This window comes from Danaus plexippus, chromosome 25, assembly GCF_018135715.1.
Source record: "Danaus plexippus chromosome 25, MEX_DaPlex, whole genome shotgun sequence".
NCBI classification, from domain to species: Eukaryota; Metazoa; Arthropoda; class Insecta; order Lepidoptera; family Nymphalidae; genus Danaus; species Danaus plexippus.
In genome coordinates this window covers 3,252,173-3,278,141 of record NC_083553.1, presented here as the reverse complement: position 1 = coordinate 3,278,141, position 25,969 = coordinate 3,252,173, and the positions used below count along the sequence as shown (strand labels likewise).

The window sequence follows — 25,969 nt, the reverse complement described above, 5'->3', positions numbered from 1 at the left end:
TAACGGAACGTAATTGTTGGTTTCTTTGGATTTGTTGCTTCTTTTCGTATTTTAATAAAACTATTAAACTAACTACACTAAATTTTAATGTTAATGTAACCTTGTTTTGTTGAACGTGACATTGAAATTAAAATGGCAAACAGGTAAGACAAAATTATTTGATTAATTTCATTAAAATTGACATATAAATAAAATCTCACTTAGTTTTGGCGCGCGAGGCCATGTTGACGGAACAGCTGTTGAAGCGTACAAACATAATATTCTTAGTTTTTTTAGTGTGAAGTGGAAAATGTTTAAATAGTGTAAACAATGTTTCATAAGATGGAATCGATATACATTTAAAATAAGCTAGCTCGTGATAATGTATTAGGAATAGATATTTAACAACCATGGCTTGTGGCTCTGAGAATTACGACGATTGTGACATTTTATCTTTGGAAGAAAGAGAGTTTAATGTGAAATGGAGCAGATTCTCTGAATGGCTGCATTGTATATGTGTGGTAACCTTCGACCTGGAATTGGGTCAGGCAATGGAATGCGTTTATCCGCCAGGAGTAAAATTAACGGATCAAGAAAAATGTAATATTTGTTACTTAGCGTTCCCGGATTCAAATTCAGGTTGCATGGGTGACACACAGTTTCACGTGAGACTGCGGACTCGTGCTCGACTAACGCCACAGCAGTTAAATTATAACGAAGACAGCGTTTCTACCCTTCGTGCGGACTCCACGCATTACTGGGGCTTCGTTTATTTTCGTCAAGTCAAAGATACCTCGATACCGCGGGGATATTTTCAGAAAAGCATTATTCTATTGACACGATTGCCTTACATCAATTTGTTTTACAAAGTAATACAGTTAATAGCACCAAGACATTTCGAAGATGGTGAAAGAAGTTTAGAAGCTGCTTGTCACGATATTAATCGGTGGCCGCCCCTTGATGCGGGTCATAATTTTCTTTTACCTGTCCTAGGAACTGTTTTCCAATCTTACATCCCTAATCAACAAACTGGTAAAGTTACGAGGTCAGATATAATAAAACAAGTCCATTCACCAAATATTCCTCATATAGTGGCTTCTATTCAAGACGTTAATGTATTTGATGCTTTGTCCAGTGTTATTTCTCATTTACATTTATTGTGGGAGCTAGTTTTGACAGCAGAGCCCATCGTTGTAATGGCAAGCTCTCCTACGGAATGTTCATCCCTAGTCCAAGCACTTACATACTTAATTCAGCCTCTGTCATATTCAGCGGAATACAGGCCGTACTTTACTATCCATGATAGCGAATTCAAGGAGTTCACTAGAAAACAATTCAATCCACCGTGTGTAATACTAGGTGTAACAAATCCATTCTTTACGAAGACCTTGCAACATTGGCCGCACACTATTAAACTGAGTGACTCAAGTTCAGTTAAAACGAAATTAAGAAAAGTTGGTAATATGAAGCAGTTAGATACTGCACCTGGTGTTTATACCCAGTACAAACCATTTTTAGAAAAAGACAAAGCCATAATTAAGAAACTTCATAATGGCATACGATCTGATCGCCCGTCTGAGGTTCAAACAGCAATGGTAAAGAGACACCTTCTAGAACTTACTCAGAGCTTTATGATACCATTGGAAAGATACATGGCATCATTAATGCCACTTCAGAAAAATATATCACCATTCCGAGCAGCGCCAATTCCAAATCCCTTCAATCCTGAAGACTTTTTCTCTACCCTACAGCAAGCCGGACCCCATTTGACTACTGGGATTAAAGGAGATTGGATAGGCTTATATAGAAACTTTTTTAGAACACCAAACTTTAGCGCATGGTTTCATGAAAGGCATAAGGATCTGACAAATAAACTACAGGCATTACAGTTGGAGGCATTGGCTGGAAGTGACTTGAAGGTATGGTCGGTGGGTAAGAAGGAGGTTGAAATCGTAGATATGGTGTTAAAACTGAAGGAAGTTTTGAAAAATGATGTTCCTGTGGCTGGTAATACACGTACACTGTTGTCAAGACAACTGGAGGACCTGAATGGTGTACTCGCTGAGGATATGAAGTCATTACTAAATGCAGCCTCGTGACAAACGGTATGCTGCACCTCGGGGTCGAGAGGTTGCAGCGTAGACTGCAGGTTTCAATTGAAAAACTACAACACAGCTATCGATTGTATATGAATATTCATTTTGAAATGCAAGTTATGTGACAAATTATGCATAATTGCAATGCTGTTAAATGTAAATACACATAAATATTTTTATGTATATATTTGAATGTGGGTTCTAAAGATGTATCATGCTAAGCATTTTCCCCGACTGTCTTCGCTTTAAAATTTTGTTTTATAAGAGATTTAACCAAATTAATTCTGATACAGCACTTGTTCATTTACCATAAGTTTGCATTGTTAAACTAAATACTAAGAGTTGTCAGTTTTACATTTATATGTACTGTCATGTGAAGATTTGTAAAATACTGGAAACTGTATGTGTGTGAACTAGCCCTAAGGGTGAGTTAGTAACAATCATATGTTTTCAATGATTTCAAACTGAAATATCTCTTATTTGATTACTTCATTAATAATGTTTTCTTCAATTTTAACAATTAAATAGTAATTGTAATATATTTTTTGAACTTTGTTTTATAATATATTTTATGTTATAGTCTTATAATTGACTCTTCCCATACATTAGCTATAGAAATGTGTATTTCTGTTAGTAAGAAATACTTTCGTCTGTTGTTATAAACATATACATTGTTGTTTCTTACCTAGTAAATAAAATAAAAATAAAATATAAAAGAATAAAATTTTCTCCTATATAAAACTTACTGAAATTGTAAGAAAAATATTGTCTAGAATTTAAAATACAGCTGATATATTATATTTGATTATTTTTTTGGGTGCGTTCAGAATAATAGTTATAAAAATTTTGTCTAGAAATATTATAAGTAATAAATAAATAAATAAATGTAAAAGTTGATATAATCTGTACGTACCATTAATGTAACGAATCTCCTATTAAAATATGTCATTTATTGAGTCCCTCCAACTTATCATATATAGATAGGGCTGTAATAAATTACCGACATAACTTCAGGACAGGTTAAAAACTTAATTTAACATGCATTTTATATGTTGGACCACATAATACATTACGTAGCCAAAAGTATTTATACATCATAGTTTCTTTTTCTCATTGCTCAATCTATAAATGCTTTAATGTAACTAAAACCATCATGAACTGTGACCACAAATGCCTATTGCCTGGCAACAAATTGTATTAGAGATTTTTTTTGGTAACACTGAATAATATTGTAGTACTTATAAATGTAAATATTATTAGATTAAACTACTGTAGTATGAAATAAAATAACATTTGAGAACAAATAGTTTTATTTATTGTTAGATGTTTGTGCTACGCCTGACTTCAACGAGGGGCATGGGTTTGCGCCAGGAACCAATGCGATACACACCTTTAACTAGTGTTGGGACATGGGAAATAAGCCCCAAGCGCTCGGTAGATCCATCGGTGGAAATTTCGTAACGAATTAAAATAACTAATATTTACAATTAGGTAAAATCTGACTTCACATTCTTATATATCTCGCCTTACTCCAAATATTATCATTATCGGTGACCAATGTGTATATCCCTGCTAAGGTGAGGCCAGCAACAGCGCCCAGGCCCATAGAACGGAGTCCAGAGGTACTCTTGTACAACATGCCGGTAGCGGTTGCCGCTATAAATGTGTTGGCTGTGTCCTCCTGGTCTCGTAACCAGGTTACTCCTAGGGCCAGGGTTGAGTAGAAGGACGCGAGAATACCAAGGGTACACCCAGTCGTAGTACCTGCAATAGAAACAGATTTTTGTATTATTACATAGAATAAATATTTGATGTTATGGAATTGTTTCGACTATTCATCATCATCATCAGCCTATTGAAGCCTGCTGCTGAGCAAAGGCCTCTTCTCACATGGAGAAGGTTAGAGCATTAATCACCACGCTTGCTCAAGACGGGTTGGCGATTTCAATCTTATAATTTGAAATTCTAAGACCAGGTTTCCTCACGATGTTTTCCTTCACCGTCTGTTAGTGGTGTCTAAATACTCTTAGAAAGTAGATATGACTCGGAAAGGATCACATTGGTACTTGCCAGGTTTCGAACCCGCGTCCTCACGTGTGAGAGGCGGGCATTTAACTTCCACGCCACCACAACTTCAACTATTACTTGAATTTAAGTATTTTTTTTTACTTTCATTTGATATTTATTCTAATTAATTTCTAATTAAGTTTATTCTAATAATTAAGGGGTGATGATATTTAAATAGGTTCAATGATATTTTTGGTAAGAATTTAGTTTCTCGAGTTAAAAACTTATACTCTGTATTTTAAGGCCAAAAATGTGGAGAACAAGAAAAAAGTCAAAACATACAGAATTTTTTCAAAGTTAATATATAAAAATTATTAATTTACTATTTCTTACCTCTTCACATTATCAAGATTAATAGGAGAATGACTTATTAAGTGTCAATAACAGTTAGGAAACAAGGACAAAAAATTGTGCTCATTATGGATCCACTTCTTTCAAATCTAAGTATTATCTAAATTTAAATGCGTTTGGTACGTCTCACTCACCCTGTTTCATTATATAATTAATTAATTGTGTTCGGCGGACTTTGCCAGTCTGTCCAGCGAGTGTAGTCGCTCGTAATCCTTTGTAGAGACCTGCCATTCCTCCCATACCTAAAAGAAATATATAATAATCACAGTTTGTAGCTCATTGGAAACAAATTAGCATTGATTATTCTCTTATGATAAACATTGTTGTGTTTATTATTACATCATTTCCTAATAATTTTAAATATTACTTACATACAATGACAACAAATATTTACCTTTACCTAATTGATTAATTTAAACTTATTACCTCTCAATTAGTATGTAACGTGTGACTATATACTATATAAATATTGATTGATAAGTTACGTAAAATAGATGAGGTTATTACCTGATCCTGTCATGAAGGACATGCCGATAATAGGAAGAGCTACATTTGAACGTCTCGCAGTCGAAGCCATATGACTCTCATCAGGATAAAGGAATTCTGGTTGCATTTTTGGTATATAGTTAGGGTCAAAGTTTAAATATGGGGAGAGACTTGCGCTAGCTTGTTTGTTTTTGTCTTCATTCTTGTTTATCGGTAATATATCACTAAGTAACGACATTTTCGATTTTTTTGTACACTATATTAAGTAATTATAAAACTATTTGTGATTTAGTAATCACGCATGGAATTTACAAGGGTTGAATTCGAAACGTCATTCGTGAATCGATCTGTCTGCTGTCATTCGATTTTTCCTTGGTGTCACAGATTATTAAAGTTTTTCTTATTTTAAAACTGTATTATATCAAAAGTCTAGATGTATTAATAACTAATCTTTATATATTATTTGTTACAGAGCAGAGAGAACTCCTGATGAAGTAAGGAAAGTTATAAAAACGGCAAAACTTCACGAGTCTGAATTAACTGACATCACTCAAGTATTGAGATTTGCGGAACAAAATGTTCATAATTTAAATTTAAAACTGATGCTTCTAGATGATAATTTACTCCAAGAAATAGAAGCTGGAAACCAGTTAATATTTAAAGGTAAAGTAATAAGTTTGTTTAGTGTTTACTACTTGACGATAGAAATTATAACTCCAGACATTCTTTGAAGGTGATGTTGATGAAAATGCTGTTTTGTGTACACAAAGCCGAACTTACGATATTAAGGAAGCTGAAACATCTAACTCCCTCCATCTCGTTCCTGACCTGCTGTTTGCGGCTTCAACCGGTTTGGACGACACTACAGCTAACAACTCCATGGAGGGAGATTCAGACTCGTCCTTCGACACGTCGAATGCAAGTTTGAATAAATCAACAGATTCAGACGACGGGAGGCCTCCAAGGAGTATCGTGCACAAGGATATACTGAATACATTTTTTACGTATTACGAAGTAAAGCCGTGCAAGCCGCGGCTGCTTAAGCTACAGAAACTACTAGAGGAAACTTCATATCGCGGCTTGGAACTAGAGTATGAGGTGGACAAAACCAAGTTACTGACCTATGAAGGTATATTTGATGTCATCCAAGCTTCTCGAGCCGAGTTAGATGAGGAGTTGGTGAGGCTGCAAGCTTTGAAAATAGGAGAGCACTATCGATTACTAGATTTCGATTACGAGTTTAGAATTTTATCATACATGCTGGACCTGATAGAAGAGAATTCATGGCCATTAAATAAAATATCGAGAGAGGTCACTTTAGATAGCTTGAAAGACTTAGTTCCTGCTTGTATTTTGGAAGCCATGTTTGGATTTTATACGATGGAATCAGTAGAAGAAGGAGGGACGCAATACTATCAGTACAAAGAAGACAAAGTTTGCCGATTTCTGGCACGAGTCCTTTTGAAAAGCGCGGGGAAATTTAATTTAGTTGAATTCATGCAAGCGTGGCGGGATTCCGTACCCGAAGGAATGATAACACATGTAAGTTGAATTGTCTCTGTAGTCTGTGCGTCTGTGCCATATTTTCTATACATATGATTGATATTTTTCACAGAAATCCATGCTGGCCGGGATAGCGATAACGGACGAATCCTCACAACCACCAGTTATATGGGGTTTCTCTGCGAGTGATTTACCCGAGGACTTGAATCAGCGCTTTAAGATTCTGTTCCAAGCGAAACCCAAATGGACCCTTTCCGAAATATCGCCGTATATCGAGTAATGTTTGTTTTTGTTCACTTTGGAAGCGAAAATTTTTGACGATTTTGTAAATTAAATTAAAGAAGCGTGATAATGTAGGTAGAAAGCATTTAATGTGTAGCGTAGAAAAAAAATATAAATAGTCATTCATATTTTTGTTAATCTCTAAATGATATCAGTGGTAGGGAAATAGGAATTACATTGAAGTATGTGCTACACAGGTGTATGACGTCATCATCAAAGCCTTATTTCATTTTGTTTCAGGTTATATGCCACGGAGAAATTAAATGTAAACGCCCTATTAACCAAGTACGCACGCGCCTCAGCTCAAGATGGCGTCAGAGTTTTTTCTGCTAAACATATGAAATAAATATTATTAGTATTTCGTAAGGATATTTAAATAAAAAAAAAGTTTTATAAATTATACATTTATTATTTACAGGACAGCACATACATAACTTATTTCTATATATAATCTAAAGAGCACAGCCTTTTAATTTCAATACACCACAGTGTTGCCAGAACAAGATCTCGTAAAATAAATCTAATGAAGAATTTTTTTCATATAGTAACATATCTCAGGACCGATCGTTACAGTGTTATCTCATTTATGCTTAATCGAATAGTGTTTGAATACATCTTTGGTGTTTTAGGATTTCTGTACATTGATCCTCAGTTTATTTAATTCCTCCCACATTTCGTTGGGAAGATCTTCTCCGACTTCCTCCTTGAAATACTTCTCGATGGCATCAGCCTGCAAAAAAAAACTTAAATTATAGAAAAATTGTTTAACACTTCTCCTCTAGTAAAAGCGTATAATTGTTGCACACCAATCCTTGTAAATTATTTTAATAAGAAGACTCGAATATTTTTTTTTGGTGCGGTTAAAAATTGACTACTATCGAGTGCGAATAATATCAGAGCTCCTCACCTCCTGCATCCAGAAATCCTTAGGAATGCTGAACAGTTGTTTCATGTCCACGGATGCGAGTCCATTGGTTTGCAACCCGTCCTCGGTGGGGATGTAACCGAGTGGAGTCTCTATGGCGCAGGGCTCGTCATCACAACGGCGCAGCACCCAGTCCAACACGCGCGAGTTCTCACCGAAGCCAGGCCAAAGGAATTTACCCTGGTGTAGATTAAAAATAGTTATTTTGTCCAATGGAACCAGAATATTAGGAGTGAATATTGGTTGTAATCATTATGTTGTCACACGAGCCGAGGTTTCCTTCAAATTATTTTTTTTTGTTATGGCAACCAACAAAAATGTCTATAATTCGATACTTTACAGTACCTTAGGGATATGTTCATAACTTAGACACGTTCAATGAGTCCCCAGGAAATAAATGTAGAAGTACTCGACCCTCTACCTGATCATCTTTCCTGAACCAGTTGACGTGGAATATCTTGGGCATGCGGCGTCCTGGCTGTGGCATGGACAACCAGTGACGGAGGTAGTCTCCGAAGTTGTAGCCGAAGAAGGGCCGCATCGCGAACGGATCGTGCATCACGACTTTGCCCTGAGACGATAAAATAGAAGGTTTACACAAAAAACAGCCAATAGACATCGAAAAGAGTCAGATAAAGAGAAATTTAAGATTACTAACCGCGTGCTCGGCTGCAGCGGTCGCTTGGGAGCGCATGCTGGCTCCCATGAATACTCCGTGTCGCCAGTCCCTGGCCTCCACCACCAGCGGGACGCCGGCCGGCCGCCGACCCCCGAGGAGGATCGCGGATATCGGCACCCCCGCCGCACTCTCCCAACATCCGTCCATGATGGGACACTGAGACGCCGGCGTGCAGAACCTGGACACGACTCGTTAGATAACAAGGAACATAGGAGAGGAGCGAAGTGGGGGTCCTAGCATGTTCATAAATAAGATGCTGGGAACTTATTATTGGAGTCCCAGATTCAAACCCCGCTGTATTTATGAAGTTGATTTTTGTTGCTGTCAAGAGATGTCACAGAGTTGTCGATAGTGTTCTACAGTTTAGAACCTCATTGAAGCAATCGAAAACAAATGTAAGTTTCAGACGAGGAAGTATGAAATGATTATTTTTTACAACAGTCCAATATATTATCAAATTCACTGAGTCCTTAATATTTAAAGATTTTAGTCGTGTCACTGGACCTTGCTGTAACGGTATCATACCTGGAGTTGGGATGTGCTGCTGGCGTGTCCTTGCTGGGATCCCACGGCTGGCCTTTCCAGTCGATCAGAGCTTCCGGGGCCTCTCCCATGCCCTCCCACCAAACCCCACCATCGGCTGTCTCAGCCACGTTCGTGAACACCGTGTCGCGGAAGATAGACTCCATGGCTATGGGGTTGGTCGATGAAGAGGTTCCTGAGAAACGAGGATTCGTTATACAAAGCAGATACTACGGCATGTATGAGAGGTGTAGCTATTGATGAATGGTTGGACCTTCCTAACGGACCCACTTGTTTTGTTCCCCACAGCTGTTTATCCTCGTGTTTTATGTCATAGCCTGTGTCATACAATAAAGAATTCTGCTGTAAAATGGAAAGCGGTACAAATACTTCAATTCTAATGAAACTAATATTTTTCGGATAAACTACGCGGATTTTTATTATTTAAAAAACTACATAATCCCGACGTTTCGGTTACTTTGCAGCAACCGTGATCACGGGCAGACGAGGTGTGAATGTCTGTCAGTTGGTCCTTGTTATTTATCATCTACCGCCATCGATTTCTTAATTTTCTGGCGTACCGCTCTGGATGCCGGCAGAATTCAATTCATTTGGGATTCAAGTTTCCTAAGTAAATTCGTCTGCTGCCTCACCTGGAGCGACGCCAAAGAACCCGTTCTCAGGGTTGATGGCTCTCAGCACGCCGCTGCTGTCAAACTTCATCCAGGCGATGTCGTCTCCCACACACTCCACCTTGTACCCTGGCAGGGTCGGGGTCATCATAGCCAGGTTAGTCTTGCCGCACGCCGACGGGAAGGCCGCGGCGATGTAGCGCTTACGGCCCTTGGGGTCCGTTATACCCACGATCTGTTGAGAAGTGACGATTACTGTCATTTGTAAGTAATGCCTAATATTATTTTTGTGGACAATGATGGTATAGAATGTGCCGTGTATGAGGGGAGCATTGTTATTCGTTGATTTTTTCGCATATATACTAAAACCATGTGCTGTCTGAGACACCTACCAGCATGTGTTCCGCCAGCCACCCCTCACGCCGCGCCAGCACCGAGCCGAGTCTTAAGGCGAAACATTTCTTTCCCAGAAGACTGTTCCCGCCGTAGCCGCTGCCTGTTTATTAAAAAAAAAAAAAAATTCTTACATAAAATATATACATCTGTATAATAAAAATATTTAAAGAAAGATATTCTATAGTCTATACGATGTCATGAGAGCTGGATGAAACAAGTTAAACAAAGAGGTTTTAAAAATGTTTCGTACAAATGAAGCTGACACCAGCTATGGTTGTTTACTTTGATATTTTTTATGTCAAGTAAATATCTAGTAACGAGGTCGACTGTGTATGTGTTCAATAAAACATTAGCTTTCCAATACATAATTTTTTTTCTACCAAATTTTCAAACAAGTCGTTAAAGTTTTTAAACTACCCTCATATCGTACTTCGTTGGTCCAAATCAACTCACCGTAACTGATGATCTCATTATCCGCCGGTCGATGCAGTATGATCGTCCTCTGAGGGTCGCAGGGCCAGCCCGGCGTCTCCTGTCCATCATCACGACGACCTACCGCGTGCAAACAACGGACGAACTGCTCGTCCTTACGCAGAGCCTCTAAGACTTTATTACCTGGGGAATAAGGTCTAGTTTTAAAACCTCGTCCTGAATCGTATTTTGTTTAACCGAGTTTTAAATGCTCACCCATTCTGGTCATGACCCTCATAGAGTACACGACATAAGGGGAATCGGTGACTTCCACACCGATCTTGGACAAAGGAGATCCGACGGGCCCCATAGAGAACGGTATCACATACATGGTCCTGCCTACAAGAAACATATTTTATAGCAATGTATCAAGATTATTTGGCTAATTTAATATTTTGGCAAAACTTTCCAAGTCTTTCATAAAACTGATATTCAATGTATTTATGATTTGTTATATTATTCTTTATTTTCCCGACGTTCCGTGATCAGGGCCAGACGGGTTCATGTAAAATGTAATAATAATAACTCGCCTAGTATATCCGTTAGCAGCTCCATTTGAATATTCTCTCGAAAAACTCTCAATCAATTCAAATGTACTCATATAAAAATGTCTCGAATTAATCAGGAAATTTAAAAACAGCAAACTACCCACCTCGCATACAGCCCGGGAACCGTTCAGTCACAGCCTTGTCGTAACCCTCGGGGCTGATGTAGTTCCCCAGCGCGGACTTCTGCCCCGCCCTCGCTACAGGGACCACGTCTCTTTCTCGTTCAGAGCAAATGAAAGTGCGAGACTCGACGCGCGCCACGTCCGCGGGATCCGTTCGTGACAACCAGCTGGTACAATGTGTTCGAGATACAGTTTCCGACTTGATTTTCAATGTCCAGCGTTACTTAAGTAAGTTAAGTACTCTTACAATATGGCTGAAGCCAGTTTTTATACTATTCAAAATTCAAATACAGATGATGCTCAAATGTTGCCATTACAAAATTAAAATGGTTCAGTATTATAATTAATTATAATCAGTCATAAAAATAATTCTGAGGATTATAGTGTATTATAGTTAGTACGGCACGGATGGCGCCACTTGCAACCTCATAGTTACGAAAATACAAACAGAACCTTATAAAATATATCCATTCAAAACAGCCCAAGAAAATAGCGCAATAAAAACGTACTAATATAGATTCCAATCGATTGTGATCACAGTACGTTCAGTTCAAAATTATTGGCAATCAATCTAAGGCATCAAAAACAACAAGTCTCATAAAACGAGGCACGGCAACGTTGATATCAAACTCCCTAACTCCAAGAGTACACCTACGTCTCGAGTGACGGTAACAATGTTATATCCTTATAAAAAATGTTTAGCAAAAACTGATGTGGATATCAAACCTACCAGTTGTCGTATTTAGGCAGGGGTTTCACAGTCCCCTGCTGCTGCATCATCTGAAGGAGCGCCTTACCCTCGGCGTCGGAACCGTCACACACGTGGACGTGATCCGGTTCACACAACGCCGCACTTCGTTCCACAAACGCACGGACCTAGACGAATTTTCGATATTTGAAATTTTTTTGGCATTTCCGTTCAGCAAATACATAACCGACATAAAAACAGGAGGTTGTGTGCTCGATCACTATGTTTGTCTGTCTCTAAATTGACTTTAACTACAGCTATAAAACACCCGGATAGGTTTTCATGACGACGATTGAAATTTTAATAAGCTCAATGTAACTATCGAGAACAATTTTAATATGAGACTACATTGGACGTCATCAAAAATAAGTCATCTCAAACTATGCTTATGAGTATAATTTGAAGTGTATCAGGGTTAAATAAGATGTTCTTAAAACATAATATAATATGTAATTAGCCTCCAATAAAAGATATTTTAATAACATCAATAAGAAATACTCAAGTAACGAACGCGTACACACGAAGCTAGGTCGTTGTTTTTAGATCCTTACCTTGGGGGTCAAATTCGCTAATTGCGGATTTAGCTTGAGGGCGCCTCGTAAGGCGGCCTGGTGAGACGCTCTGCTGCAGGATAACGCGACCTGAGCACATCTGTATAACAAATAGTTCTCAATAAATATACCTCAAAATACAAACGAATGCGAATTCGCTAGAAGCTTGGAGGTTACACACTTAATGTTACTCGTAACTCGATATGTAGATACGACTATAATACAACCTGGTTTCACTCGTGATATATATATTTTATAATGCAATGGCTTCATTCGCACTGGAATCCCGGAATATTATGCAAATGACAACGTTTCTATTTGATGGACGAATCTCAAGTACTGTTTGGACGAAACACAATGCAGTTTGATGAAAGGAATGAAGGCGTATATTTAAATATCACTGTTTTATAAAGAACACTCTAGTTATATTTTTACCGGTACCTAATTGATATATTATTAATTTTTTTATCAACTTTGACAACTCTTAATAGATACTTTCATTACTGACATCTCTATGTTTTTGACAGTGTGTTAATTTTTGCTTTAACACATGTAAAATAAGCATTTTAACACATTTTACATTTTTTATACATTTTATACCTCCTATGTTTGCATCTAATTGAATTTGTGTTGTTTTATATCTACTAACAAAGCTACTTATTGTGACTTCAGTTAAGGCTGTTAAATTTTAATTCATTCAAAAATTAATCCCCTCCATTCTACACGACACTGGCAGGATATACTGTGCAAGTCTTTGCACGGATGAGGGCCACATTTAAAACAACCAACCAACATTAGCGAATCACTTTAAACGAAAGAATTTACTAAATTTTAGTAAAATAATAAAGGATATATAATATTTTTATAGCATTTTAATAATTCTATACTCATTAAGTGTCTCATTTGTATACATTAGTGTATATACCGTCGTAATGTTTAATATTATAATTTATAAAATTATATATCTAAAAAGCGATATTAATCTAATAATACTAATCTTTGTATCAAAATTAGAATAAAAAAAAGCGTTGTGTCAGAATATTATTTTGAAAGAATATTATTATACGGTTTACTGAACGACATTCACAAAGAAAAATTTTCAAAGTTTTTTAAAACATTACAAAAAACTCAATATCTTTTTACCCGGCTCGAATTCTTTCGTACATTTCTTAAATTTTACTTTTTTTTGTCAAAATAAAATATCTTCAAGGTTACTTCTATAGTTACAGTAGAAATTTTTTTTTTCCCTTTAAACACATACTGATAAAAATATTTTATCAATATTTGTGAAGTAGGTAAATGGTTTAATACTAAAAAAATGCTAGTAGTACATGTTATACATATATGCTAATAATTTAAATATTATCGTGTCTTTAAGATATGATCTTTTTTATTCGCAAAATACTTCTATTAAACACACTTGTACACTTTCACTTTTTAATGTCCTTGGATGATTAATAAATATGTTGTTTAATGTTTAACTATTAGGGAGATTGAAATCATACTTAAAAGAAAAATTTAATTCGGAATTTAAAAAATAAAATTGTCGTATAATTTTTATTTTCCTGTTTCAAGAATTTTTCATTATTAAATAATCATACAAATATTTAGAAATACGTACATATTAAATATTATATATATAAAAAAAACTAATGTCGATACTCACTTTGCAGTTTTATTCACGTATTCTTCGGGCACATTGAAATGCAACATTTTTAAAATTGAAAAATATATGTAATTAATATAAAATAAAATTAATACTCGATTATATTCTATAGAATATTCTTAATTTTATCCAAATTACTGAAACTGAACAAAAATATCAGCCACTTGTAGAATTTGATTTTGTCTCCCATTTAATGACGTAACAAATTCTAAACAGCGAATGGCGCCTAAACCGTCCGAACTGTTTATATATCGGGGGAGTGTGAAAATGGCGGCTTCCGATTGGCCAAAATGGCGGGCGCGTCGTGACGTTTACAAACAAGTCTCGCAATGTTCTACGTAGATACAGACTTGTTATTAACGTGTGTGTTGCTGAGTTTGAAATATTGAGCGTTATTTCGTCAGATTCATATGACCAAGGTATGATTGCATCATCTCGAACCTAAAGGTTAAAATAGATAGTAGGTTTATATAGGTATAGATAATATTTTTTAATAAAGGAGACATAAATAACGACAGGCTTTAAAAACCATTCCAGCAACACCTGCTTCGAAGGCCGACTGGTGTTGTCTTTGTTTATAGACCAGGAAGCACAAGCTTTCATGTACTAGACAATATCTTTGTGTATTTTATTAATCACAATTATATCAAGTAGGATATAATGTCTTTGTTTGCGAATGGACTTTGTGTTTAGAGCGAAGGGCTCGCTGTACATAGGAGTATAGTGGCCTTCGTGTCGTGTTAGATTAGATACAAGAGGCTCTTATTTGGACGTTAGCAATTTCTCAAACGAAAAGCATCCGTATTTGTATGATAATAAGGCAAATTATTATTTTGAATAAATCGTGTTGCTTGTTGCTAAGTAATTGTGGGATCAAACGGAACGGAATATATGTGATTTATTTTGCTAGAAAAACAATTATACGGAAAATATATAAAAACAAAAATATTGATAACAACTAACGAATATCATTTGAAATGTATTCTTCCTATTAATAAACTAAATTACATTGTATTACGAGTTGTATCCGCTAACAGCCCAATTGTCCCATTGTTTTCTAAGTATTAAAAGTAAACATAATTAATACTTATCAAATTGTATGTTCTGGGGAAATTTTCCGAAGATATAAGTGGTACTAGACAGAGGTCAGCGATAAACGAAATTGCAAGAATTACAGATATTACTGATCAAAGATCGTCGTTTAAGTGAGTACAATAAATCCTCCTTTTTCCGTTTCAATTATCTGTGGATTTATTAATGACTTTTATTATCTGTTTTGAATCTGCTAAAAAAAGTTTATATGTGGCTTAAAACGGATTTCAGATTTATTTAACAATGTTTTTTGTTATTTTACAATTTAACCTTAATATCGACAAGACGTGCTGACACTGGAAGGTTAAGTATATCACATGACCTATAAACAAAATTGTCCAGAAAAATATTATTATAGGTATTTTATATCGCGCCATCTATCGAAGATTAATTGAACTGCGGATCCTATTAGAAACTCATTAATTACTATAACATTTTAATTAAAAAAAATTAAGTAGTAGTAGGTAGTTAAATAATATTATAAGAATATTATTTTGTTTTGTTTCGTTTTATTAATTATTTTACAAATAATAATATTCTAATGTCCAATATGAACATAAATTTTCAAACTACTATAAAATTGAAGTGGACAATTTTTTTATGTACCGTGAAATAAGAGGTAGGATTTAGAAAAATAACAATTTCCTCGAAATAGCAATTCATTCATGTTTATATATAGTTATAATATGATGAAACAAGGGGCGTGAAGCCGCGCCTCCAGTTTGCAGTGAACCTTGAACTTTGATAACGATTAAGTCAGTCACAGATTGATAATTTCATCATTGTTTTTTTAATTTTTCCACAGCATATCTACAGTTACCAACCACGCATTATAAGTGTCATAGATATCGATCTGTTTATAGATTATATTTATATATATATATAAATTTTTAGATAACATATTACGTAAGAAATGGAAAAATATACTCACTTTTTCGACAACCTCCGCAACAACAGCACCATTTTAACGTTTCTTTTTCAAGTGAGACGTTAAAAAAATCTGTGAATAAAAATTTAAGAAGATATTATTAAATACTACGTACCCTTATTCTATATTTACATTGACATATATATAAACACTTCGTCTGTGATATGCCTTAATATTCAGTATTATCTGGTACGAAACTAGTTGGACAAAAGACCTTCAAGACGTGTTGATATTTTTCCATACATTTGGTGTTTTAAATAAACGTCTTTGGTTGACTTTATAATACCTAATATACATAATGACATCCTGAATTATATATTGCTACCCAGATTCCTGTTTTCGATATATCAATAAATGACTTAGGCTAAGGTAAAGGAATAAATATTGGGTAATCAATTAAATATTTCAACGAAGTATTGTTTTCTTAACAGCGCCCTCTATCCATCAGGTAGAGTACTGACGGTGCGGTAGTTTTAAATCACTATAGTACAAATAAAATCTTGGACTGTTTCATATTATTATGTTAAATTATTAATAAATTTTATTTACAGAATCGTTTAGGAATTAAGACCATAGATAATTGTCATTACAAAAATCCGAAATCAAAAGTTCGCTAAAACAATCAGTTTTAAAAAACATAGGCTATCAGAATTATACAATTCGTATTAATGTCATGTTTGTCAAAGAATAAAAATTACAAAACAAAAATCGTTTAATTTATTTTTTATAAACCCTGAATTATTTCTCGACATCAAATCTACACGTATCGAATACAAAAATACAAATGTAAAATGTAACGAGCAAAATTGACATTGCAATTGAATACAGCATATTTTTTTTGTCGGTCAATAAATCAGAGTCACATGATTTTAATCGTCGATTAAGACATATTTGCTCGGGTGACGCGCTGCCATCACAACAAAAACAAATCAATACGAATAATAAAATCTGATTGCGTACAAACAGAGAGAGTGTTAACTGTTTGTAATACGTCATAACATACTATAACTTAAGATTCGTCTGTAAACAAACAACCTTAATAATAGAAACAAACAGGGCTTAACGGTCAAGATATGAGTGAAGGACGTTCAAAATGACCGTATCCAGTTTACATAGTCTAACGTCGCTATATAAAGAGCGTTAACGTTAAAAATAAAGTAAAATTCCTGTTCATACGGGATATGCGAACAGAGCTAAGGAATAGAGTCAGTCTATAATAAAAAGGCCACAGACGAATTCAATGGCGTATAAATATATTAAATAACAACATGCACACGAAAATGAACCCTATTGACGTTTGATCTAAAGTCCTCATTGTGATTTTCCGTCCGAATGTTATCACTAAATTGGGAATACAAATCTATTTCACAGACAGATTATATGACCTTCACGTCTGATAGCTCGTGATTTGATTCCACTTAAAAATTGTTAAACTTTAAATACTCTTTAATATACATTGAGGGGCAATTATAATATACTACTACAGCAACAGCTACATAGTGTAAATAACAAAAAATTAAATATACATTTTTTTAATATCCGAGATTTTAGGCGGGAATAACCAAAAAGGATTTAATGTGTTTTAAGAATTTGTTTTATATTTGCGATAAATATTATCTATGTCGCAGGGAATTTATCATTCAACGATATCGCCACCATCGAAAGTTAGGTCAGATATAAATAGCACATTATCATTAAAAATTTAAGGCGAAAACAAAATCATTTTACTTAATGTTTTTTTTTTTTTTTTTTAAATAAAAGATGTCAGGAACGTAATATGGCCAGTGAACGAGTGAGTGAGGAAAAGAGTTATTACTTGGTGAACAGCTATTTTTTATGACATTCCTATTTACTGCCTTTACTGTTTTAGACACTACCGTTAATAAGCAAAGAGTAACCATACCACGGATATGAATCGTTATATTGCTAAATAAAATTTAAACTATGAAACGGTAATAGGTATTTCTGAATGTAAAACTGGTGACTTTCAGTGTCTTATCTGAAGAATCGAACCCGTATTAAGGGTAAAATTAAAAGACACATACTAGTGTAAACGAGCAAGAGTGTAGATTTTTTTTTTGAACTCTAAATTGTTGAACACTGAAAAACACGTAATAGTAATTTTTATATAAAAAATATCTTCAATGAGATGCTTTACCTCGACTTGTAACGTTGTATCGTCTGTTGCGATCATTTTTTAATTTAGTTTGATTATGTTTGTTATTTAATAATTTTGATTTTTAAGATTTTTTTAAATACAAAACATGGGAATGGAATTTTAAATAGTTATTCATTTCTCTACCCTTCAGTTTCAAATTCGTGACAAAAACCAAGTATAACACAAGCAATTACTACATTACCTTCCCTCTTAATAACCGTACTATAAGTTTCCAGTCACATTATATAGTACATACGAAACGTTTCGGTTTCACATTTAATTACCTAAGTAAGTATGAATGACATAGAAAATCTCTTTATATAGTTTAACTATTCAGACTTGTGGTAAACGTACAGTAATTTTACAATGAGTTTTACAGTGTTTTCATAAATGTAGACAATTTCCAGGTTCGACGGTGGGAACTTGTGGTAATTTTACTTCGTATGCCGACACACGAACAATGATATCGTATAAGTTACTTACCGTGTGTACTTCATTGATATTACTTACAAGGATATTAATTAAATAAGAAATGTGTTTGATAAAAATAAATAAAATCCTAATGAACAATTTCTTATACTTTAAACTAATTTGTTTAAATAAAATATAGGTTATTGTAACGCTTATCTCTCATCTATTTCACGACCTCTTTAATTTTTTATATTCCGACATATTATGTAAATTTCAACTCAGTTTTGTACAGATTTTTTTTTGTTTTATAACAATTTATTATCAGAAATAAAAATATTCTATACTAATAATTGTATTAAGAATTTGTAGATATCCTTATTTTGTTAAATTTAAACTATTATGGAGTAAATTTTACCGGAGTTGTATCTAGTATGTTTCTGCCATAGTAATGTCCTGTAACTACTAACTACTTGTAACTATGAAATGTAGTTAAACCAGTTATGTAACGGGTTAACTTAACCCAGGACTAGAAAGGACTGGCGTCGTATTACTATAGAATACAGACAACTCGCTTGTTTCATGGAATACTTTGAGTTAAATATTAAGTAGTATATATTACTCAATAATTAAAAGTTTCAATATAAAACAAAGTATTCGGGTAGTTTGAAATTTGTAAATATATATATATGTGTGTGTAACTTAGAATTCTTGTTGAACAGATACCTACTCGGTGTATGTCCGAAATCAAATCAAATCTCTTTTATTTATTTTATTTATTTGTAGTATGGAAAAAAAAAATACTACATAACTTCAAATACGAATGGTCGATCCAAAATGAAGTTTTTTTAACGTGAAGTGTAAGAAGTAATAAATATTAAATAATTTTTTTTTAACTATTTACTTCCCATTAAAATTATAATGTAATTAACGTTAAGGTATTTCGTAACCGGTTTTACAACTTTCCAGATAACCGCGCCTATTAGTTATTACTTATTACCCTTCACCCAATATATTTCGACAGAACCATTCATTCGCTATTGTAATCATTCACGCAATTCCGCGAATGGAACATTGCGAAATGTCAAACCATTCATTCGTTCCCGATTAGTTTTTATAAACAGAACGCAGCAACACGGATGTCACTTGACGTTTTGAACTTGAATGAAACGCCGAAGTGACGTTTATTTTCTGATTGTAAATAATAATTGGATTTATCTAAACAAAACCGGACGTAGAGCGTACTTAGAATCAGTTTGCAATACACAAAATGGGTCGCGATGAGAAATGGCATCACGATATATATAATTTTTGTATCACATCAGACGAAAATGGACTTTATAATCTAGACAATTACAGATAAAATCAACTCACCTGTCAGGAAATGCGGTTGCACTAGTCGGTGAAACTGGTCTCGCTCTGTTTATTAAATTAAGACACGTGCTGTTTTGTATGACGCCGCCGTGTCACTGGCTGGGCTACAAAGAAAACATCAGATATAAAGCTTTTGATTATTATATCAGTTCCTATCAGAAGTGTTAATTTTTATTATTAAAACGTTTCTACGTCATTAACTTAATTAGCTTTTAATTTAATGAATATAAATGTATGTTCTTGGAAATTTTAATTATATATAATTTTTTTTTTTTACACTCATTCAAAATATTAAATATTAAGTAACAAGGGAATATTAATTAAATGATTTATTAATGTGTATTTTATATAAAATTATTAACTATGTAAACATATACCTACGTGATGGAATATAAAAAGAAGTTGATGATTCTTAAACAATACATTTTTCAGAAAAAACACTAAAAAACTTTAATAATATAAAAAAAATTATACGTCCATATTGTTTGCTATCAAAAGGATAAACGGAATTTATTAATATAATTTGTTTTATAATTCATGTTTCATATTTTTCAAGTCACGTGGGCTGGGAATTATTTACTAAATGTTAAACTAGCATTTATATTTAATATCCAAAGACAAAGCCGGAGTCTGAGCTACAGCAATATATTAAAAGTGTTACAGACGTCAAAAATTTTTTCACAATATTATTTTGCACTTAACTGTTGACGCTGTGTTTCGTACGATTAGATATAACGTCATCACTCGGAGGATCACAAGATAAACAGACTTGTTTATATGATAGTAGTATTATTGTAAGAAAACATAATATCAATATCAAAAGTTTATTAAATATAGACAATGGAAAAATTATTTATTTAATATAATGTATGTTAAATATTAATAATAAAATATTCATTTATAACTATGGCTGAATGTTCAACGATCATAACTACATAATTAAAAATATATTAGAGAAATAGAAATTATTTTTAATGAAAAAAAATAAAGTGAAAACATAAAAGAGTTTTTAATACCTTTTCCTGTTTGGCTGTATGGATTCGGATATAATCGTTTCACACTGTCAATGTTTTTTTTTGTTGGACAACAGTCAACAACGATACAGTATTGACGAATGAGTAATATGTTAATGTTTAAATTAATTTATAACAACTCTAATATTGTGACCCACTTCCCGCACTTACATCTAATGAGTGAGATATCACAGCCAGTGACATTATTACACATCTATAATAATTTTAAAATTCTACCATTTCGAAATACGTATTTTTGGTAGGATTTGTATAACTGGGTATTATTCATAGGATTTTTGGATAAAATGATTCTTTTCTTTGAAGTCGGAGTAATGTCGTAAAATATTGATGAGGATTTGTTATTTAATATACGACATTTTCTAAAATCTATATATAAAGGAAATATATATGTGAAAAACGAAATTAATTTTACAAAACATTAGTCAATACACCTGTGGCAAGTTTCGTAAGGCACTACAGATGTCCGCTTACTGTTCAGCTCAACAAATACTCATTCGTACCTTCTCGTAAACATATAATTGTCTCTTTTGTAATATTAGTTGTTAAGACAAAATAGTAATACATACATGACACACATGCATTCCTATCCCTGAATGACGAAATAATGACGTGAAAATGTTTTATTATAATTTTCAGTAATATTTTTAACAGTGCAATATATTTTATATTATCTAAGATTAAAGCTATTATGTTTATACATACTTATATATATATATTTTTATCCGTATTGTAGATTTAGCTTTTATTGAAAAAAAATGTCTCAATCGCATTTATTCAGCATTCAGATTAATGACAATTCAATAATTAACGTATTTCGTATCTTTTCAATAAGTTAAACGAAATTATGCAAAAATGTTAGGGAGCAAAAAAGCCAACATCACGCGGTGTTCCCAGGCGGTCACCCATCCAAGTACTGACCGCGCCCGACGTTGCTTAACTTCGGTGATCGGACGAGAACCGGTGTATTCAACGTGGTATGGACGTTGGCGACAGAACGTCAGTAAACTGTCAACTCAATGTGTCCTAATATTCTTAATCTTATATTTTGGTATTTCAATTTTTCTATTTCATGTGATACGATTGCACGTAGCGGTGCGAGACGGACGGACTTTTTATTAAATCAAATTAAAATTTAAAGAAAAAAAAAAAAAAAGAAAAAAACTGTGACTACAGTCTTTGTAAGGCAACGGTTGATACGTAGCTAATAAACCAAATCTGCTAAGACAGGTGGTATACGATTTACTATAATCTAGTAGAAAAAACATCACACCTACACTGATGGACGGATCGAAGAGTACTACTCTTCCCGTCAGATCCTAAAATCTTGACCAAAATAATAGTATGACCAAAATAATGTGTCACACATTTATATAGCATGTTTCACCGACGCGTCAATAGATGGCGCTCTACAACCGTCGCTTAGTCTCCTACATCGCGGTAACGAGATTTCCGTCAATACCATGACGACGAAACGGAGACGATCGTCGAACTAAGACCTTACTTCATAGGATCATTTCTATAGTAAGCTCTTCACGAGATCTACACACTACGTGAGATCGTACCAGCCGTGTTGATGAGACGTGGCGCGGCGTCCTGAGCGTGAGGCGGACGACGGCTTCCGGCCGCCAGTCCTCGATTGTTGATGAGACGTGGCGCGGCGTCCTGAGCGTGAGGCGGACGACGGCTTCCGGCCGCCAGTCCTCGATGATCGTTCACCTCTCCCACCAGTGGGAGAGGCGTGGGACGCTGTCGCTGTCTGAGCGGTCTTTACAACTATTATACACATTTTTATATTATAAATATTTACTTATGTATACAAGCCACGCGTAATAAACCGTGTTAATCGCTTTTATATCAAAAAACAAACTGTCCTTCTAAGTAAAAGTCCTTCAGTAAAACCTAGGTCTACAAAGTACAAATATTACTCATTTTTCTAATATGTACCCAAGATACCTAACAAAATATAATGCTATGCAAGAGGAGAGAACATAAATTTCTTAATATAGGGTTTCAGACACAAGATGACAATAAATATCTTGTGTCTGTTTCAGATGTACTTGCATCTGATTGTTGACAGTTTCAAGACTTTATATTTATCGGATTTTATTATAAATTCATTGTTTTAAAGACAGGACGCCAGCCTCGCTGACGTCACTAATGTCACTTGTTTCAGTAAGTTCCAGATATTTTAAAATGAAACTTCAATTCTTCTAAATGTTCTTGTATTTCTCGAAGGTTCTTTATGCTCCGCCCTCGCTGAACTCTGCAGTCCCCGGTCGTGCGTCCAGACGTCATATTTAAACCAGAATTCAAACATAGTTCTATTCTCTTTGATTTCGTTTTACTTTTAACAATAGTAACGACGACCAATAAGTTGTTATAGTAATTGATGCCAGTTATTTCCATATTGCATCCGTCATTGAAGCTGCTTGCGCCGATATACTTCACTCAGAATTAATTGTCAGATATAACACGGAATGAAGTGAATGGAATGTGGAGAGACACTGTGACGTCATATCAAACGTGCCCGGGTCCGTCAGTGCCGCGCTCCGTCAACAGATGTCGCCGCGCCGTCCTCCTAGCCGGAGTCTACATCGCGCTAGTGAGATTTCCTCGTTCGCAATGACCCTCTCTGTTCGAGTGTCCTGCGGTATCGCTTCTCGGCCTTTTGGCTAAGATCAAAGTGTAGTATCTGTTCTTTTCAGCTTAATATCTGAAAGTTCCCGCATGTCGGGACCAGTATATTAAACTGATTTTTGTAAACCGACGGGATGTTCGGGGCTCGCTCCACTCCCGTCACGGGTCGGCCCGGCATTGCAGTGCCGCCGGGATCGGCCCACAATAACTAGACTATCGCGATTACTTTATAATGAATCCTGTGATGTATACAGTCCCATATGTTGAGAATTGATATATGAGGTTTGATTTAAAGTCATCTGGGCATATTCGCCAAAATGTCTACCATCGCACGTTTGGGATGTTCCCTGCACACAAGTTGCAAATAACTACCTTTTTTATGACATACAAATTTTAAGTTATTATGAAGTAATGCCAAATGCTTGACGCTTTCTATTTTCACTTAACTTGTTAATAAAATAAAAAAAAAATATAATCTTATATATAGAATTCTCGTGTCACAATGTTCGTTCCCGTGCTCCGAAACGGCTTGACCGATTCTCATGAAATTTTGTGAGCATATTGAGTAGGTCTGAGAATCGGCCAACATCTATTTTCAATACCCCTAAGTGATAAGGGTTGTTCACCCTTAATTTTTGGACGAAATTTTTTGTTTTTATTCATTTATAATGTCACTTTAAAAATACATACAAACCAAAATTTTTTTCACCAACCCCTAATTTTTTAAAGCCATTTTAGTAATTTAATATTAAGGAGTAACTTAGGGCACTTTTTATCAAGATTACGAATCCCTATCCCGAAATTATATCGCTCGAGTGGGAGGCAGTTTCTTATTACTTTTTTACGCAGACGAAGTCGCGGGTAACAGCAAGTAGTAAATAACATTTAATTAACAAAAGTGGCATCTTATGTCTCGCAGTACTGTCCCCTTTTCGTAATGTGCTCTTTGTTAAGCTCTATGCAATTTGTTTCTTAATACTTCTGCAACATATTTTAGTTTTCAAGCATTATTATGCGTATACATATTACAATAGAAAAATATTGAAACATACAAGTTTATATTCAGTCCCTAGGTTTTTTTAAAGTAACAATAATTTCACATGTCTACATTTGTTGTAATTTGCTGTAAATAAGAGCTAATTTAGTTATCGAAGATCATTATTAGGTTATGGTAAAAAAACTAAGACAAGGTGTGAAACTGTTACCGTGTGGCCACAGCCAAGAGCGGCGCGGGGCGCGGTGAGACTAGAGTCGCGGCGCGCGCGGTGATTTGCGGTGGTATGTCCCAGCTACAACGCGCGGCAGAAACAAAATTATTTGTTTTGGTCGCGCGATGCCTGAACATATCCACCGATGCCGCCGCGCGCCGCTCTGAGCTGTGGCCGCCTCGATACTCGCTAGAACATTTGTATCACTCGCACACCGCGCAGCCCGTCGCCGCCGCGTGCGGTTCGTGTCTCCCGTGCCGCAGGTCGCGCCGCGGTCCGCGTCGCCGGTAGCTGGGGCGTACTTCATATGTTGTCTACCATTTGTTTTTGCCGCTCACCGCTTACCGCGTCGCAAACCGTGCTACAATCCACGTCGCTCGTGGCTGTGGCCACACCGTTACGTCCAGACCATTACCTAATTACCGGTAACGTATGATCCGGACTAAAAGGTAACGGTCAGGACAGCCTTAATACGAGAATACACTGAGAGAATTGTTACTACTAGTGTTTTTGAAAGTGTTAGGTTAGCCAAGTTAACCAAGTTTGGTTTGCACTATACACCAAGACTAACCTTGTTTGAAGTTTAAAGAGGCTTGTAGAGGCTAGGCACTTACCGCTGCAGAAAAAATGAAACGGTACAGGGAACGTATAAAAAATTATCCTCAAAATATGAAGAGTATCGTAAGAAGAACGACTAAAAGGAGGCGAAAAAATATCTCGGAATTAAATGAAGCAGATAGAAAAATTCAAAGAGATCAGCGGGTAAAACAGAAACGTGAACAACGCGCTAACAAGCAAAAAGTTCCTGTCCCAGAAGGAAATACAAAACAATATGAAGACAAGCCGCAAACGTCTAAACGGAAATATTTAAAAGTGTTCTAAACTTAAGAGTGTGTTAAAAAAGGAAGAAGAAAGGACCAATTATCTTCTGTGTGTATGTGAGAAAATAAAAAAAGATTATTTTATTTTTCCCATTTATTTACTTAGTTCCTTTTAACGTTTTAAAACCGTGCCCTAATATATCTTTATCGATTAAATCAGTTTTAAAATAGATACCTACACGTAATTATCATTACTGACTGGATGGTTAATTGTTGATTTTATGA

General features: G+C 35.0%; 4 protein-coding genes, 2 non-coding genes and 1 pseudogene across 8 annotated transcripts; 4 read left to right on the top strand and 3 right to left on the bottom strand.

The window, feature by feature from the left end:
* Position 1: 1 nt before the first annotated feature.
* Positions 2-7,166, top strand: LOC116775083 (sister chromatid cohesion protein DCC1). Its single transcript, XM_032667893.2, has 5 exons — positions 2-143; positions 5,452-5,642; positions 5,713-6,521; positions 6,595-6,758; positions 7,005-7,166. Exons 1-5 carry the CDS (start codon positions 133-135, stop codon positions 7,108-7,110), a joined length of 1,281 nt encoding a protein of 426 aa, XP_032523784.1. The 5' UTR covers positions 2-132; the 3' UTR covers positions 7,111-7,166.
* LOC116775082 (protein DENND6A) lies at positions 197-3,379 on the top strand. The gene has a single exon (XM_032667892.2). It carries the CDS (start codon positions 390-392, stop codon positions 2,076-2,078), a length of 1,689 nt encoding a protein of 562 aa, XP_032523783.2. The 5' UTR covers positions 197-389; the 3' UTR covers positions 2,079-3,379.
* Positions 3,368-5,337, bottom strand: LOC116775084 (mitochondrial import inner membrane translocase subunit Tim23). The gene is made up of 3 exons (XM_032667894.2): positions 5,001-5,337; positions 4,628-4,735; positions 3,368-3,839 (listed from the first exon to the last, which is right to left on the bottom strand). Exons 1-3 carry the CDS (start codon positions 5,215-5,217, stop codon positions 3,580-3,582), a joined length of 585 nt encoding a protein of 194 aa, XP_032523785.1. The 5' UTR covers positions 5,218-5,337; the 3' UTR covers positions 3,368-3,579.
* Positions 7,153-21,152, bottom strand: LOC116775111 (phosphoenolpyruvate carboxykinase [GTP]-like). 3 transcript variants are annotated; one of them, XM_061524762.1, is made up of 15 exons: positions 21,001-21,152; positions 19,985-20,083; positions 16,048-16,116; positions 12,359-12,458; positions 11,790-11,935; positions 11,042-11,226; positions 10,606-10,728; positions 10,372-10,533; positions 9,915-10,018; positions 9,544-9,757; positions 8,894-9,086; positions 8,348-8,546; positions 8,111-8,260; positions 7,672-7,869; positions 7,153-7,494 (listed from the first exon to the last, which is right to left on the bottom strand). In XM_061524762.1, exons 3-15 carry the CDS (start codon positions 16,077-16,079, stop codon positions 7,390-7,392), a joined length of 1,911 nt encoding a protein of 636 aa, XP_061380746.1. In that variant the 5' UTR covers positions 16,080-16,116; positions 19,985-20,083; positions 21,001-21,152; the 3' UTR covers positions 7,153-7,389. The 3 variants fall into 3 exon arrangements, with proteins under 3 accessions (XP_061380746.1, XP_061380745.1, XP_032523819.2); XM_061524761.1 differs by having other exon boundaries at positions 19,985-20,088; positions 21,001-21,138; XM_032667928.2 differs by lacking the exons at positions 16,048-16,116; positions 19,985-20,083; positions 21,001-21,152 and adding an exon at positions 14,025-14,227.
* Positions 21,153-21,887: 735 nt separating this feature from the next.
* Positions 21,888-22,006, bottom strand: LOC116777077 (5S ribosomal RNA). The gene has a single exon (XR_004353993.1). It is a non-coding gene; the product is annotated as a 5S ribosomal RNA (ribosomal RNA).
* Positions 22,007-22,509: 503 nt separating this feature from the next.
* LOC133319611 (small nucleolar RNA U3) lies at positions 22,510-22,783 on the top strand (annotated as a pseudogene).
* An 887-nt stretch (positions 22,784-23,670) lies between these two features.
* LOC116777180 (U2 spliceosomal RNA) lies at positions 23,671-23,863 on the top strand. Its single transcript, XR_004354020.1, has one exon. It is a non-coding gene; the product is annotated as a U2 spliceosomal RNA (small nuclear RNA).
* Positions 23,864-25,969: the final 2,106 nt, after the last annotated feature.

Bases quoted from the DNA above. Each gene is read 5' to 3' on its own strand.
- LOC116775083 (XM_032667893.2), top strand. The intron at 5,643-5,712 runs GTAAAGTAATAA...CATTCTTTGAAG, and splicing joins AAACCAGTTAATATTTAAAG to GTGATGTTGATGAAAATGCT. The intron at 6,522-6,594 runs GTAAGTTGAATT...TATTTTTCACAG, and splicing joins CCGAAGGAATGATAACACAT to AAATCCATGCTGGCCGGGAT.
- LOC116775082 (XM_032667892.2), top strand. From the start codon at position 390: ATGGCTTGTGGCTCTGAGAATTACGACGATTGTGACATTTTATCTTTG.
- LOC116775084 (XM_032667894.2), bottom strand. From the start codon at position 5,217: ATGTCGTTACTTAGTGATATATTACCGATAAACAAGAATGAAGACAAA. The intron at 4,736-5,000 runs GTAATAACCTCA...TATTTCTTTTAG, and splicing joins GTCCTTCATGACAGGATCAG to GTATGGGAGGAATGGCAGGT. The intron at 3,840-4,627 runs GTGAGTGAGACG...TTTCTATTGCAG, and splicing joins TAATTATATAATGAAACAGG to GTACTACGACTGGGTGTACC.
- LOC116775111 (XM_032667928.2), bottom strand. From the start codon at position 14,071: ATGTTGCATTTCAATGTGCCCGAAGAATACGTGAATAAAACTGCAAA. The intron at 9,758-9,914 runs GTAGGTGTCTCA...ACTTCTCAACAG, and splicing joins GGCTGGCGGAACACATGCTG to ATCGTGGGTATAACGGACCC. The intron at 9,087-9,543 runs GTGAGGCAGCAG...CTCGTTTCTCAG, and splicing joins GTTCTTTGGCGTCGCTCCAG to GAACCTCTTCATCGACCAAC.